The sequence below is a fragment of the Choristoneura fumiferana genome, chromosome 12 (assembly GCF_025370935.1).
Source record: "Choristoneura fumiferana chromosome 12, NRCan_CFum_1, whole genome shotgun sequence".
NCBI lineage: Eukaryota > Metazoa > Arthropoda > Insecta > Lepidoptera > Tortricidae > Choristoneura > Choristoneura fumiferana.
The window spans coordinates 11,387,293-11,404,101 of record NC_133483.1 but is presented as its reverse complement, the minus strand read 5'-3'; the positions used below and the strand labels follow the sequence as shown (position 1 = coordinate 11,404,101).

The window sequence follows — 16,809 nt, the reverse complement described above, 5'->3', positions numbered from 1 at the left end:
AACGTATTTGTCGTGTGCGTAGGTAAATGATTAGCACGAAATTGATCAGTGACCAAATTCTTGCTCACATACATGTTAATAAGTAACGTCACTTCCTATTCATATCTACACCATAGAACAATTACTTATATAACTGCTAAATATAGCCTTCTAAAAAAAAAACTGGTACTGAACATCTTGTTAAATATTTTTTTTACTTCTATAAACAATATTTGCGAACAAATATTATAAGTTTGTTCACATATACCACACAGAAATGTCATAGAAAGCAAAAGTGAGCCGCCCGTTCTTTGGTATACCGGCATTCCATGTAGAAACTCGTTTGGAGAGGTGAGCGTCTTTTCAAGGTCATTGATGAGAACGCTGTTAAATAATATTCTTAGAAAGATATTAACATCGTTTTGTTAAATGCCAAGTAGGTATAAGGTTTTGCTAACTACAAATATTAAAACACAGAGTTTTATATAAAACCGGAGTCGGACTCGCACATCAAAAGCTCTGTACGAATTTGTTGGCCTCTATGAATATCCAATGTTAGTATACATAGCCCTGCTCCTACTGGTAAGTAAAGTGTCATCATCATCATCCCAGCCTATATACGTCCCACTGCTGGGCACAGGCCTCCTCTCAGAACAAGAGGGAAAGTAAAGTGTCAAGGAAATTAAATCACTACCCAGGGTGGAACCTTTGTGCTACTAATGTCATATTGACATTCCATACATCTGCTAAAGAAATCAGGACAAAAATAATTATGTAAAAGTTCCTCCCTGGGACGCAAATTAATTTCCTTGACTACCTATGCGGTGAATGGTCATTTTAGCTTGGATACTGACAAAGATAGATAATAAAAAAATAAGCATAAAGATTATAATTATAATATAAAGCTATAATTTGAATAAGTAGCATTTTTTTTTCTGTCTATTTGAAATATTAAAATTATTAAGTTGAATCAAATATTATGGTAAACTAACCTAAACCCAGTATATACATCATAACTAAAATGACAAAATAGCAACTAAAAATTCAACACATTAAGTTACAAATATTACTAAAAAAGTAGGAGAATAAAACTAATTTAAGAATGCAAACTATCGCAGTTAACCCGCGGTAAGGATTATAATATAATATAATATAATATAATATAATATAATATAATATTAAATATAATATATATAATATAATATAATATAATAATATAATATAATATAATAAATCATATAATATTAAGGATCCCTTCTTGCCAGATTCCAAGTTTCTAGGTCAACTGGAAGTACCCTGTAGGTTTTTTGGTTAAGTACGGCAATATGTACTTATATTCGTTTTGGTTGCGTTGAGTTTGGAATTTGATTTTTTTTACTGCTCCAAGGAGCAGGAGACCTAGGTATTTAACATTATTTTGAGCTCGATACCTCCACGCTTTTCTGAGAAAAAGCGTCTTAGCAGATGTACGTAAAGGTAGCCAACAAAGTGATTCTATAAGGGTTCGGTGTTGGCTCATTGACGTAGAGCTTGTCTAATTTAAAATGACGCGTCCCTCACTCGACTAAATCAGTTAATTTAGAGTAGTTAGACAGCAAATCGTACAATTACCGCCCGTGTCTAACGGGGATTTAGCTTCCCGTTGGACTAAGGCGGTTTATTGTAAGATTTCCTGTCTACTTGTAACTAGTCATAATGAACTTATTTAGTTGAGTGAGGGACGCATTATTTTAAATTAGACAAGCTCTAAAAACCCCTAAATACTATCGTCGAAAGCTTTTACTCAAATGAATTATGATATAAGTAGGTATTGTTACGCTACCGAAGTTTGTACCAAGTTAAGATGCAACTTTTAAGCCTATTATACTAATAAAAAGGCTTAAGTCACATAAATAGGTAAATTTGTAGACACATTGTCACTTTAATTAACACTAGAATCTGTCATTGAAAATTGTGACCGCATTCTTTAACTAACTAACTTGCGCGGTGCATCATGCTTAAAAATTGAACCCACTACAAACATTTATTATTCTTTGAATTATGGTTAAATTTAAACCCAAGTTTATATTAAACTTTTGATAAAAAATAATTAATAAAAGCTATAAGGTTTATATTAAAAGTTTTATTTAATTTAATTATAGCGTCGAAACATTGAACATATTTATTGAATATTTCGTATTGTTGTATAGTTACTTAAGCTAAAAATACTATTGACATTATCTTAAACTCAAATGAGATTCACTCATAGTGATAGTACAAGCCAGTTGATCGCATAATAATATTGTCCTTTGGCTGTGTAGTCACGGACGGAACATAAAATTTCTTCAGAAATGTAAAGGTAATAAATGAAGTACACAATTAAATCGCCATTGCATCATCCATCAAATAATAATATATCAAATTACGTACTGCTACTGACAATAGTTGTGATATTTTTGAGAAAATTAACCGCCCCGATATACATGTTTTACGGCATAGCATAATTAATTATGATTTTTTTACTATTTAAATATACCTAAGAGTGGAATGAGTAGTGATACGAGTAGTTAGAAACACTTAAGAAATCGCTATCACTTATGAATAATCTGCTTCAAATAAGGATTTTGTGACTGGTTCCGCAGTGGGTTTAGTTGCTAGATAGGCAAGTGCTCGTGCAATAGCAGGTGGGATAGGCGGTGGAGTCGGCAAGTGTGCTCCTACTGGCCGGTATCCATTTTCATCTGCTGTATATGATAGACTGTACTCGTTCCCATCTTTAGCCTGTAAAAAAAAACAAATTAAATATTTATAAGTCCGTTTGAGTTAAATTGAATCAAAGCAGTGGTTTTTGGTCTAAAATTTACCGTATAAGAAAAACTTCCACTGACAGCTTCGCCAGCATTATCGTCATCAAAAGTTTTCAATTGTCCTTTTTCAAAAGCTTTTGTGCCATCACCTCCCTCGTAACTGTAAATAAAAGGATTTGTGTTGTTATACAGTTGTCGCTAACAAGCAAAAATAACGAGTCTGTTTTTCATACATCATAGTATGGGATGATGGATAATCATTTGTGTTTATCATTTTATACTCCTATTTAATACTTACACATTTATCATGTTTATTTAATTTACGAATCTCATAGAACATAACAAAGTAAGTTTCAGGTTACCTATATTGAAAGTCACCAGTATGAGAAAACACAAGGTTTTCCGATTGCACTATGGGAACTACTTCACGTTGACGAGTCGAATTATCACGTTTAGGATAATTTTGATTAGGGCTGACTTTTTCATTGTTACTGAATCGTTCTTTCTTATCAGGTACACGAGAATTTAGTGTATTTTCATTTTCTTGAGCACTAATTTTAGTTTTCTTCCCTTCCTCGATTTGCTTTTCTACAACTGTAGGTTCTACTAATGTTGGATTCTGAACTTTTCGTCTTTTACTTGATACTCTTTGAATTTTGGGACGGGATTTATGGTAGTAGGGAGCCTCGGGTTCATAAACCACAGCGACTGGAATTTGAATATCTTGTTCGGATTTCGTTTCTTTTATCGTGGTAGGTTTCTGATGTTCTTTGCGACTTGAAATATACTCTTCAGTTTCGAGTTTTTCTGGGGTTGAATCACCATGATCGATATTTTCTTCTGCCCCGTTTGATTGAACTGCAATACTAGATTCACTTTTAGAAGACTCTGTATTTACCTGCTCGACTTTGTTACTCGTTGAGACATCACTTTTTATAGATTTGTCGTTGCGATTGCTGTCTTCTTCATATAGAATAGCAACTGGAATGGCTTCATAACTTTCCGGTTCTGGTGGATGATTGTACTGATAGTCCTCAAGCGGCTGTCTATGTCTTGTATTTCCTCTACCAGTATTCTTGCTTAATACACCATAAGTGAATATAAAAACAATACAAAATAATTTGTAGGTTATCATCGTAACTAGTATAGAATTCAGCGATTCTAAAATACACCACAACTCAACACACCCGCGTTTAGTATATTAATGAGGATGAGTCAATGCGCTTACAAGCTTAAGCTGATTATTTCGGCGATATTCGCCTACACACCAATCCAACCAGAAATGTCCAATTAAATTAATCTTTAAAATAAAGGAGTGTTCTTTTATTTGCTTTAGAATGACATCAATGTTTGTATGGATTTTCAATGCGGAAACGAATTTTAACAGACGCATTTACCTAGAATATGCATGAACATTTGAATCTTCAATTAACAGCAGCTATTGTTTGATATCAAGACGCATAAGTTATTTAGGCACTAATGACCAAATACGAAAACAAACAATCTAAAGCGCGGATAGCTTCGACCCGGATCAGTTTTACTATACCTTAACTTAACACGAATCATTTTTAAGAAACAAAAAACTTAAAGAGCCATGAATAGGTAGTAGTAAAAAAACAATAGTAGTCCAGTTGTCCGATCTATGCCTTCCCAAGTAGCGTATTGAGAGACTAACCTAAGCTCGGAATATTCAGTTTTTCGGAATTTGTGTACTAAATTAGATTAACACACTAGCAAGCTGTATAAAGGCTAGAGTGAAGGTCTCAATCTACGAACTTCAAACCCACGACCCTCTAATATTTTTTCATAGTCTGTTGACATTTCCTCAAAATTCTTTCAATAATCCAAATTTCCATCATCAAAATCATCAGTATGTATATGTTTTTTTTAGTATTAACAAAATTTGTTAGTATTGTGTATGAATAGGTTACATACATACATACTGATGATTTTGATGATGGAAATTTTGATTATTGAAAGAATTTTGACGAAAAGTCAACAAACTAGATGACGCTAAAAGTTGCTAGACCGTTTCATGATTTTCCTAAATTGCCACGGATAAAAAATAAATATTTTTTTACCTACTACTGGACCAGCTAAATATACTAATAATAATAATAAAATTATTTATTCAGATAACCAGGATCCATTATTTAATAATAATAATAATAAAATTATTTATTCAGAAATAACGGCGTATTATTTAATAATGGATCCTGGTTATCTGAATAAATAATTTTATTATTATTACTAAAATATTAGGCTCGTCCAGTAGTAACCGTGGCAATTTTGGAAAATCATGAAACGGTCTAGCACCTTCTAGCGTCATCTACTCGTCATACAGAACAACTGCAACATTCTGCGCACAGTCGGAGTTTCCCAATTAGGACGCATAAATACTTACAACTTCCGACGCTATTCCTTCGGACTTCGGTCTTATGTACCAAATTTAAGTATTCGATGATAAGAATAGTTATGAAGAAAGAGCTTCTTTGGTGGAAGCAAAAATTATAAATCATTTTCATTTCCCATTCTGTAGGAATTTAGAAAAATCCTTTCTTAATACACCTCTAATGATCCTCAAAAAATATGGCTGCCCAATTTCAAGTCTACCACTGCTCCAGTGGTTTATGTAATGCGTTGTATAATATAATCACGTGTCCTCTTTTATAGATAGGCATAAGATATAATATTCTAAATACTGTATGTTCTCGCTAATTATTGCAAAACAATAGGCTTAGCGGCTTTATGCAATTTGAAGGGCTGTTACGTATGCTACCTTTAAAGCTTCATTCCATAAGACAAACAGAACATTTATGACATTAATCTTTTAATAATTAAGTTTTCAAAAACTTGTCATAAGAAACTTGAGCGAAGAAATATTTGAATCGAATATGTAATTTTGTTAGTCCAATTAGGACTGAAACCACAACTGTTTAGCCTTGAAGTAGTTCTATGTCATCTTTTCTTCTAAGTCACTACACTTTTGACAAAGTGGTCGTCGTCGTTGGCCTCATAGTTTGTTCCCATCTCTTTTTTTTGTTTTTTATATATTCTCAAAAAATAATGTTTACTTTCCTACTCATTTTAACAAAACTGATGAAAAACCTCAACATGAATACATTTTTATCAATTAAAATTATTTATATACTTAGTTCTCGATTACCTCACATTTTTTTTATTTGTTTTAGGTTAATGATGCTTTCGGAGTACCTAACATTAAAGTGGGATGTCAACGCTTTTTTTTGCCTTTATGTAGTTTAATAGGCTGAGCATCTTCATGATAACATTCATGTTATTAGACTAACAGACAGACAAGTAATTTGCGACTAGAAAAAAATTGTAATCTTACGTGATATGTCCACTGTTTGCTAATTATTATAATACCGGGGCGTAACATTACCTTAAGCAACTGAAATCCTAAACGATTCGATTTTCAGTGAGCCAATAAACCTTGCTTTGTGCGACCGGCGAGTTAATCACGCAGATCGTCACCGTTTTATTGTTGACACCTCGACGATTGTGCAATTTTCCGAAGAACACATCTGTCATGCGCTAAGGTTGAAGTATTTAGCGTACGCTTAGGCTGACTCCACCGGAAGGCGGGGGGAGGGTAGTGTAAATAGATGAGTCTTACATATAGGTGGCAAAGGAGTCTGGAGTATCATTCATCAGTGGATTTCGGGAGTGAGTGAAGTAATGTATTCCAAATTAATTGTCTTGTGCTGGGCAGTGGCGTGTGTGGTCGCAGCGCCAGCCGCCACCGATGTGTTGCCGTTGGAGAAGCAGCAACCCACGGTCATACCTATTGTTTCTCAATCGGAAGAACTGGAGTCTAACGGAACGTATAAATTCAGGTAATTGTGTATTATATTGTTGTATTGTAAGTGTATAGCCTATTGCAAGGCCGGCAACGCATCCGCAGTCCTAATAATGCTGTAGGTGTCCATGGGCGGCCGTGATCACTTACCATCAGGTGACCCGTCTGCTCGTTTGCCAGCTGTTCGATAAAAAAACGTATAAATCCACGCTTTCGTAAAAAGTTAAATTTTTCTTTTTGTAAGAAGTTTATTTTAAACTAACTTGTGTTACGTCCCCGTTTGAAGAACTTCCTGTTCTATTCTTAAACATTGACGTATATTTTATGAAGTAATTTAATTAAGCAACTTTATTTATAAAGTGTAACTAAAATTAAACCGTATCGAAACCCAACATCTTAAAATTTAATGACAATATCAATTTAAGAATCCAAAGGTTTTACATTCATTAAATCTAAAAATGATGAGTTTCTAGTGTCAAAAGCATTGCATAGATGTACTGTGTACCTTATAGCCTTAATTAAATATGAACAATGACTAATAGGTGTTAAATTATGCAGTGAATTCTTAGTCATTACTAATTCAAATGTCTTTTGAAATGCCAAATTTGACAATGGTGATTATACTTATAGCTATGAAACTGGCAATGGGATTAAGCGAGAAGAAACATCGTACGACAAGGTCCTTCCAAAAGTGGAAGGGCGGTCAGCAGATGGCAGCAACGAGGGAGGAGAAAGTGAAGAAATCCACGTGCAACAAGGTTCCTACTCGTACACTGCTCCTGATGGCACTGTTGTCAGTGTAAGGTAAATATGGATACAAAAAAAAAACAAAAGAATAAATACACGTAATTAATTCGGAATATTACTGCACGTTATTGTTTTTCTGATTTTTTTTCTTTATGTAATTTTTGAAAATGCAATATCATGTTTCTAATCCTAGCAAATAAAAATTTAGAATTTTATCCCTATCCGGTGGGAATATCCAGATACAAATTATCCTGTTTTATTCTAGACGTCCAGTTTAAGCAGTTTAAAACCGTCCAATCATTAAGGCGGCGTTCCCACCAGAGATTTGCGGGGATGTGTTGCGAGGAATATATTTTTGATGACCCAATTAGAAACGGGCAAATTAATGAATAACAAATAAATGCACACACGCACGCACGTACTCACAATTTTACCCACTTATAACATTCAATCATAAACACCTGGGAGATTTGATCAATTTGTGACAAAAGTAATAGTAGATTGTTGCACCAAGCAGAAAGTTATTTATTATTGCACCGAGTGCCAATTTGGAGCCCGAGCGTCAGTGGGGGTTTTAAAAAGCACGAGGGCAATATAAATTACTTAATGCGAGGTGCATAATCTGCTTTTCTTTCAACTATTACAGGAATAGTAGACGAAAAAAAACTCATACTAAACAATTAATAGGAAAGAAATGTCACTAGCACTCGATGATTCCATTTTTAGGGTTCCGGAGCCAAAATGGCGGAACCCTTATAGTTTCGCCATGTCTGTCTGTCTGTCTTTCCGTCCGTCCGCGGCTTTGCTCAGGGAATATAAATGCTAGAAAGCTGTAATTTTGCACGAATATGTATGTAAGCTATGTCGATAAAATGGTACAATATAAATTTCAAAAATATTTTTTTTTTAGTGTACCTCTCATAGACGTAAAGTGGGGGTGATTTTTTTTTCTCATCGAAACCTGTAGTGTGGGGTATCGTTGGATAGCTCTTTCAAAATTATTTGGGGGTTGCTAGAACTATTTTTCGATTCAGTGAGCTGTTTGCAAAATATTCAACTTTAAAGTGCAAATTTTCATTAAAATCGAGCGCCCTCTAAAATCTAAACCGGTGGGTGGAAAATTTTGGAAAAATTCAGAATGGTAGTAAGTTTATCAAACTTTCAAGGAAAACTATAACGGCTAAGTTTGCTTGAGAATTATTAGTAGTTAAAGAGTTAATAGCAGCCTAAGGTATAAATATACCTAAACTTGGAAGATTCCGTATAAAATACGAAATACTTAGAAATATACTACTTATTTTTTCGTAATGGCTACGGAACCCTATTTTGGGCGTGTCCGACACGCTCTTGGCCGGTTTTTGTAAGTTTACATTCGCACTCTCACAAAATGTCCACGGAAAATTCGCAAGGTTCCCGCCAATTTTTTTTTTAATTTCTTACTTTTTTTTGGCAGAGTTAGCAGCCAGTAGCAGATATTTTTACCCACGATCTGTCAAATTTCGGATGGGTGCCAGGTTGGCCAACCAAACACATAAAGTTTTTTTTTTTAATATACGGCTACTTACTGTTTTTGGTAGGATTGGTAGCAACAACTTTTTGTACGCAATCTGTCAAATTTCATAAGACCATCAGGTTGAGCAACCTAACACTAGATTTTTTTATACTATGCAGGCTAATTTTATAGCAAAAATATTGTGTTACCTCTTTGGTGGTGCAATTTAAAAAAAATCTAAAATAATGCAATAAAGGATTTTTATAATTTTTTCTGCTATAGAGCAGAAAAGTCCCGCTATGTGCGGGCTATTTAGTGCGGTTATGATGAAATTGAGGCATAGTTGGAAGAAAAAATAATTATGTTAATGGAATGGATTTAATGAATATTCTATACCCAAGGGTCGGTTTGTTAAATATATACATACCTACTTAGACTACCAACCAAAAATTTTTGATCTTAAATGAGTCCTATACTATATTGTCCTCATTACTCATAACAACAAATAACGGGTGTTTTATCGACTCTTACACCGAGATGTGACTTAACGCGACGCCGTAATTTTCACATTTTTGATATGAACTGACCCTAAATCAATCCCTTGCGAACTAATGTCACTGTTTATTAATAACAAATGTGTTTTACACCAGGTACATCGCTGATGAAAATGGTTTCCGGCCAATTTCCGACCAAATTCCCCAGGCTATTGTAGCTGCCGCGGCCGCAGCAGCGGGTGCGTCTTCAAGTGAAAAGTCTGGCCGTGCATTGAATGTGGCCGATAGCGCTCATTCCGCATCTGCACCTGCTATAGCCTCTAGAGTTGCTGCTCCTTCAGCTGCCTCTCAAGCCGAGCCTGCCAAAAAAGCAGAAGCGCCGGAGTCCCCTAAGCAGGCTGAGAGCTCACCGGAAGCTCCGCCAGCGGTTTCCGTGGAAGCCGCATCGACTACAAAAGCTGTCGAACCAACAGAAGGAAGTGGAGAAAGTGAAAGCACAAGCGAGGCGTCGCCTAGCACTACTGAATCATCGCCTAGCACTACTGAATCATCGCCTAGCACTACAGAAGCATCGCCTAGCACCACTGACTCATCACCTAGTACGACCGAAGTAGCTTCTACTACTAACGCCAGTAACGAAGCATCTACGGAGGCTAGTGAAGGAACCACCATAGCAGCTGACGCTACAACCAAATCTGCAGAAGCTACTACAGAAGTTGCCTCTGCAGCACCCGAAGAGCCTGCTTCTACTAGTGTCGATGCGTCTACAACAGAAGCTGTATCAACTGCTTCTGCTTAAATAATCCGTTTAGCTCTCGGTGAAAAGTTTATAATGGACATTGATATACGTAAAAAAATAGATGTGGGTGCTTTAAATTGTACTGTTTTATTAAATAGTAATTATAAAATAAAATGCGTGTAAATGGTATAATGGACTGAAATTGTAAATGTATCTTTGACACAAGATGAAATTGACACAAAAAAGTGATTCCTACTGTTATTTCTTCGTGTTGTACGATTTTTTATTATCATACTTATATTTAAATAAAAGTAATTTAAAAAAATCGTCTCTTTCACTTTCTGATTTTAGCTCCTTTTCTCCAAAACTACACCCGCGCAATTCCGCAGTAGCCTCGTTAATTTATGTATATGCATGTTTTATTATGTTTCCGTAAAAAATACCTAAATATCTTATTGATGGAGAAAACTGCGTCGAAATACGTTACATATTTTAAAATATATAAGCGTACATACATATATACATACGAACAAACGGAAAGACGGGAAGAAAAGGACGAAATACTATGACAGTCTGCCAAGTTTCTCGCAGCGCATTCTTCTTGATAATGATGGTCTTTTCGAAAGCGCTGATAATTAAAAAAAAACGTGTAGAAGAGCCCATTGCTGAATTTACTACTTAAAGATAAAGAATGAAAAGAAGACTAACTATTAGACAATCGTAGAGTATTAAGTACAATAACAGGCACGTTTATAGCTTTAATCGAAATACCAGTTCACGACAAAATGTCAAGATCAGGTTTCTGCGATACAAACTCAAAAGAATTTTATGCTCTCGCTTTCATTTTTGAAGCAAATATTTTTCTTAATGATATTTCCTTTATTCTGTAAGGCATCATCATATTACTGAATGGTATTTGAAATCGCTAATTATACCTGAAAATGTCTGTATTCGGAAAGTTTCATTTCCGCAGGTATCAAGGACAAAACTTAAAAAATATTAAATAGGTACTGCTGAAGTCACGTAACAGATTAATTTTGAGAACCTTATTCTGCTTTAATAAAGATAGATAAACAGTCATTTAAGATTATTGGTGACTGTCGGCACATCAAAACAGTAGGCTCTATTCATCGTCTTTTATTTTTCACGTTAATTACTTTGAAGGGCATCCGAGACTGCATCCTGGTAAATATTACTTTGGCATATGTTATTCCGGATCTTAGTTTTATGAATAAAATAAAGTGTAATTTTATAATAACATGTTGTAATATTATACCTAAGTCTACGGGTAAAATCAAAACTCCTATAAATGTCAAAGTTGACTGTTTATGAATTTGATCGTCACATCCTGTTACAAAAGTATTTAGTGTAATTTATACTAAACATGCTATTTATTATACAATATTCAAACATGTAGGTAGAATAATTAATGAATGTTTATCATATTGAATATTCTATTAACCTACGGACCATTAGGGCCACAAATGTGCGATTTTCCCTCTTCTTAAAATAATAGGCAATGACCACTGATCATGGGTAATTATTTAGTAATGTACCTACGTGTTTCGCATATGGTGTGAGTTTAGCCGTTTCTCGCTGTTGACGACCAACTATCGAAATAGTACATTGTGTCTTAAGGGCGGTAAACAAGGAATTACGAAAGAGTCTATTAGAAGCCCGAAGTCGAAGACTGAGGGCTTTAATGAGTCGATGTTCGTAATTCTAGTACCGCCCGTGCGACATACAATGTTTTTCATCACATTTGCGAATAAAATTTTATATTTGTAAAAAAAAAAAGTTAATTGTTCCAAATACCTTAGGCTGAGCTCTTGGCAGCGCCGCCCTCTCCCTCCCCCTCCCGCAGCATGTGCCTGAGCTGCGTGTGCGTGTGGGCCAGCGCGCGCAGCACCATCAGTACGGGCACTGACTCATTTACCGACCTTGGGCTTCTAGACAAGAAAATTTGTACGCGCAATGACTCATTTACCGACCTTGGGCTTCATGACAAGAAACATTGTACGCGCAATGACTCATTTACCGAACTTCGGCTAAGAAAAATTCTACACGCAATGACCCATTTCCCGTCCTTGGGCTTCATGACAAGCACATTAAGGTCGAGGGTTTTATTTGCGGGGTTGCAACCATGGTAGCCTGCATGTTACGACACTGTTTACGAGCAAGTGTGATGAAAATAATTTATAGTCTCCATCTTTAAAAAAAAAAATATCTAACCAATTTCTTTTGATACTTGTGAAAATAAAAATTTCTTTTCCGCACTATAAATATAATTATCTACGCCTTTTCTGCTCACTTGGCGGCATGAGTTATGTTGCAAAAACTTTCTAGGGATATGTTGATCTAAGTATTAAGTAGTAAGAATTGATATGTAGTCAAGTACATACAATAGTGTAAAACGCGTGCTGTATGGCAAAAAGTAACTAGTGCAAAGATAAAGTTTAAGGCAATTCTAGTCATAGAGTGCTTTATGATTGTAGTAAGCCACCTGTGTCGTCAATGAATGAAAGACACAGATATACATTTTGTACATTTTTGTTAGAGACCACAGCACAATGAACGCGCAGCAGATTACAACGAAACAATACATAGGGAACCGAAATGTATATATAGAAATTTCTTATTTTGCGAAAGATGCGAAATGTAGTCGTATTTCATTAAAAATACTTACTTTAAAAGGTTCTGTACATTTTGGAGTTTAAAATGTAAAGAAGAACCTTTGATGTGTATGTTGAAAATATAATCTAATCGCTAGCGATTAGTTTAGTTTAGTAGGTATACGTATGTACGTATTAGAGTATAAACGTGTTTTGATTAAGTGGGCTTTGACGTTTCTAATAATGAACATAAAGATGAGGCATTTTATAGTGGCTAAAAGTTAAATTAGGTATAACCAACACGCAAACTATGAATATTTTAGCACTTGCAGGACTTGCAGTTAATTAACTTTGCAGATAATCGTTGGGGGAGAAATGTCCTCGAGAGGTGACCACGAACCAGAAGACGAAGCATTGGTAGGCCTCCCACTAGATGGACTGACGACATTGTGAGACTTGCGGGCAACCGGTGGATGCAAATGGCGAATTGTCATTCATTATTGTGGCGTTTTAAGAGGGAGACATTTGTTCAGAAGAGGACGTCTTTCGGCTGATGATGATGAGTTAATTAACAGCAATGCTTAAAAATGTAGATATGCATAATTTATATGCAGAAAAAGTTCAAAGCTAAATCTGATGACAGCACAATCTAAAATCAGATCAAATGAAATGAAAAGTCATTATGTGTGCGTTCAATGTTTGAAGCTCTCCTAGCGGCCGGCTTTGGCACGCGTGGTGTCGATGACCGCACGTTACGCAACAGATACATCTCTGGTGCAGCTGACTCGTCTATTTGCTCACCATCCAGTTCCGATCTAAAACGATAAAGCTTTGTCCCAAATACAATCAGGTCGTGCACTTAAGGAGGTTACGAGTATATTCAAATTCAACGGATTCGTGCCTCTTTTTGGGCTCCGTACCAAAAAAGGTTAACACGGTACCCTTATAGGATCACTTTTTGTCCGTCTGTCTCTCTGTCCGTCTATCTGTCTGTCTGTTCGCTTTGCCATCAGATCATTTGCCTGCCTGGTCACATGACCATGACTGAGTTCATCTGTGAGTCTGTCAAGATCCATTTTCTCTAGAACGCGTAGAAGTATAAAGCTAAAATTAAGATCGAATACTCAAATCTCAGATCAGCTCTTGAAGTTGTAAAAAAATCAAACTTGCCAGTCAACGCAATCAAAAGATACAGTTTACAAAAATGGTGTTTCCATACAAATCGCAGTGAATTCAAAACCTAGATATAGGGTACCTACTGCCAGTTGTCCTAGAAAGTTGAAATTTGGTATGATTGTAGCTCATACAGCGCAATCTTAATTTTAATGGTCGTCTTCCTATGCCTATATCCAATATAAAATGACCCCACATTGCGTTTGCTAGACACTAAGCAGATTTTTATAGATACAGCCATTTATATTTCACAGAACTCTCGATGCCATGAGTCCGATTCGCACTTGTCTGTTTTTTTTTGGCACCGATGCAGTCGGATGCATATCGCTAAGATATTTATGCTTTCTCACGCGTGGGACCTTGTATCGTCAGTTGTTAACACGCAATGCGTTGTGAAATAATTTCAAAGTGTGCTTCATTTTAATCAATGAGGTGTGACCAATAAGAATAAAGCTATCGAGCTCATCAAAGTTTATTCATTCATTCATCAACCTGAGGCCGTATTGTCTAACGTTTCTGACACTCGCGATCGCAATCAAATGACAGATTTCGCATACAAAAACTGTCACTTAATTGCGATCGCGAGCGCCAGAAACGTTGGCATGTATTCCTTGATGGCATAGTTATTCAACGAGAAAACGCTGCCAGCCTTTTGAACACAATGCCACGGGGCCATTTGTAGATTTAATTTAGTTTTAAGGAACTACTTTTTATTTTAGTTTTAATTTAGTTACTTAATTTCCTCTTTTTTCATTTAATGTTTTTATGTATTTTTCTTTGTTATATAAATAAATAACGCTATATAATTCCTTGATATTTCATATAGATTCTCATACATATATGTCGCATGTCATAAACGTAAGTATACAAATTGTAATGTCTGATGTGTGAATGTGTATCGGAACACGTACCTATATCATGTAAAATTTATGAAGAACTAGTATAAAACCGCGGCTTCGCCCGCATTAATGCCGTTGCTTAATTAATGCTGTTGTATATTATGCCCGTGGAATTTTTGAAATATACAACAACAACAGTTTACATACACGATTTTTAGTTACCACGACAACGCGATAATTAATTGTTTTAGAGTTTAGCTCTAGCTACATATTAGTAATCTTTGGTTTGGCCTGAAAAAGTTTACGGTAACAATTTAAAGGGACAACGTTCGTTCGATCTACTGACTACAAACGAAGTTAACACGTCACGTCATATTGAGAGCTGAGTTACCTACGTCACCGTTCTCGGACAGCGCCCTCTAGTCTTATTTAAGCTTAAAATATTATCCCACGGGAACGCATTACCGGGATATGAAGTATCCCATGTCTCAATGCAGAGTTTTGTATATCTGTCCGCCAAGTTTCATGTTAATCCGTTCAGCCATTATTGCGTGATTCAATAACAAACATCCAAACCTCCAAACATCTAAGTAAACATCTTCACAAACTTTCACATTTATAATAATTTTATATATTATATTATATTATATAGTAGGAAGGATTGACAAAAACTGTAGGTAATGTTTTTGGTTCAGGCATTTTACCTTATTATGCGAACAAGTTTTACTACTTAAATGTTGCCAACCGTCATAAATAAACGACAAAAAGATGTTTGATTTGAGCAATGAAGCCAGTTATCAATTTTACAATTAACGTTTAGTAGTAGTAGATCATGCGTAACGTTAAGGTGCAACTGGCACACATCTTACAGGTAAAAAAACCAGCCAAGTACGTATTGGACCACGCATAACGTACCTACTTAATAAGTTAAAATGGTTACCAGCACAAAATCGCTAAGACGCTACCACAAAAATGTTTCCTTTGTTCGAACACCATGGTGGTTATGCCTTTTTAAATAAATATGGTAAAATCGAAACTTTAATATGATTTTATGCCACTTTTCAAAACTTTCAGACTTCTTAAATAATTACTTTATTTGAAAGTTACAAAGAATTTTCTAAATCTTTTTCGAAAATATTTGAGGCCACACTAATACTTATAACACGGCTCAATAAATATGTTAGTATTTTCTTTACATTGTGGCGAGATGAGAATATTTTCAAAGCATAGTTATGAATTAGAAAAAGTTACAAATTAGAAATAGAAACTGTCTCCAATTCTCGCACAGCTATTGCAGCTGTATTAATCATTATCACCATTATATTAGCTGTAGGACGTCCACAGTAGGACATGGGCTTCCCCCATAGACCTACGGTTGCTTCGGTTGGAAGCGGCCTGCATCCACCATGAGCCTGCGTACTTAACCAGGTCACCAGTCCATCTCGTTGGTGGACGACCTACGCTACGCTTGCCGATCCGCGGTCTCTATTCGAGAACTTTTCGGCCCCAACGCCCATCTGTAACGAAGATGTAAAGTTTACTTAGACAAACTAGTTCTAGTTTGAATATGAAAATATTATTGCCCAATTGTTGAAAACTGATAAGTACAAGTTCCATACTTTTACTGCTACACCGAAAAATGAAAATAACGCCTACTATTTACGTAACAAGTCGTACGTAGACGACCACGCATTACATTGGCTGACCAATAGTTTGATAACTGATGAGATAAAAAAGTAGGTAAAAAAAGCAATAGCAATTGGCCAAAAGTTAAAATTAAATCAAGTTCGATTTCTATGTGAATATGTCGAGTAGCTACTAAAGCAACCAAACTATAAGCAACCAAAATTTTTACTTTCAATACAACTTTCTACTGTATCTACAGATCTAGCCCTTTAATAGGTCTTCTTCTCAACATAATATTTGAACCGAATTGATAACCTCCTCCTTTTTTGAAGTCGGTTAATAAACAAAAACTAAGATCACTTATTTTACGCAGTACAGAGAGCGCAGTTTTATCTTAACCAGTGAAAGGTCCCGTATTATCTCCATTTTAAAGAAAAATAATTCAAAGTAGTACCTAGCAATAAAATTGTCCCAGATATCGTATCATAATATTAAATAAGCC

The 16,809-nt window shown here is 35.4% G+C and overlaps 2 protein-coding genes across 2 annotated transcripts; one reads left to right on the top strand and one right to left on the bottom strand.

The window, feature by feature from the left end:
* Positions 1-2,081: 2,081 nt before the first annotated feature.
* Positions 2,082-4,039, bottom strand: LOC141433334 (uncharacterized). Its single transcript, XM_074095325.1, has 3 exons — positions 3,128-4,039; positions 2,823-2,925; positions 2,082-2,739 (listed from the first exon to the last, which is right to left on the bottom strand). The coding sequence occupies exons 1-3, from the start codon at positions 3,898-3,900 to the stop codon at positions 2,554-2,556; spliced, it is 1,062 nt and encodes a 353-aa protein (XP_073951426.1). The 5' UTR covers positions 3,901-4,039; the 3' UTR covers positions 2,082-2,553.
* Positions 4,040-6,414: 2,375 nt separating this feature from the next.
* LOC141433335 (uncharacterized) lies at positions 6,415-10,246 on the top strand. Its single transcript, XM_074095326.1, has 3 exons — positions 6,415-6,622; positions 7,216-7,389; positions 9,475-10,246. Exons 1-3 carry the CDS (start codon positions 6,465-6,467, stop codon positions 10,115-10,117), a joined length of 975 nt encoding a protein of 324 aa, XP_073951427.1. The 5' UTR covers positions 6,415-6,464; the 3' UTR covers positions 10,118-10,246.
* Positions 10,247-16,809: the final 6,563 nt, after the last annotated feature.

Coding starts and splice junctions, on each gene's coding strand:
- LOC141433334 (XM_074095325.1), bottom strand. CDS start 3,900: ATGATAACCTACAAATTATTTTGTATTGTTTTTATATTCACTTATGGT. Junction 2,926..3,127: donor ACTGGTGACTTTCAATATAG/GTAACCTGAAAC, acceptor TTTTATTTACAG/TTACGAGGGAGGTGATGGCA. Junction 2,740..2,822: donor GTGGAAGTTTTTCTTATACG/GTAAATTTTAGA, acceptor TTTTTTTTACAG/GCTAAAGATGGGAACGAGTA.
- LOC141433335 (XM_074095326.1), top strand. CDS start 6,465: ATGTATTCCAAATTAATTGTCTTGTGCTGGGCAGTGGCGTGTGTGGTC. Junction 6,623..7,215: donor AACGGAACGTATAAATTCAG/GTAATTGTGTAT, acceptor TTATACTTATAG/CTATGAAACTGGCAATGGGA. Junction 7,390..9,474: donor GGCACTGTTGTCAGTGTAAG/GTAAATATGGAT, acceptor GTTTTACACCAG/GTACATCGCTGATGAAAATG.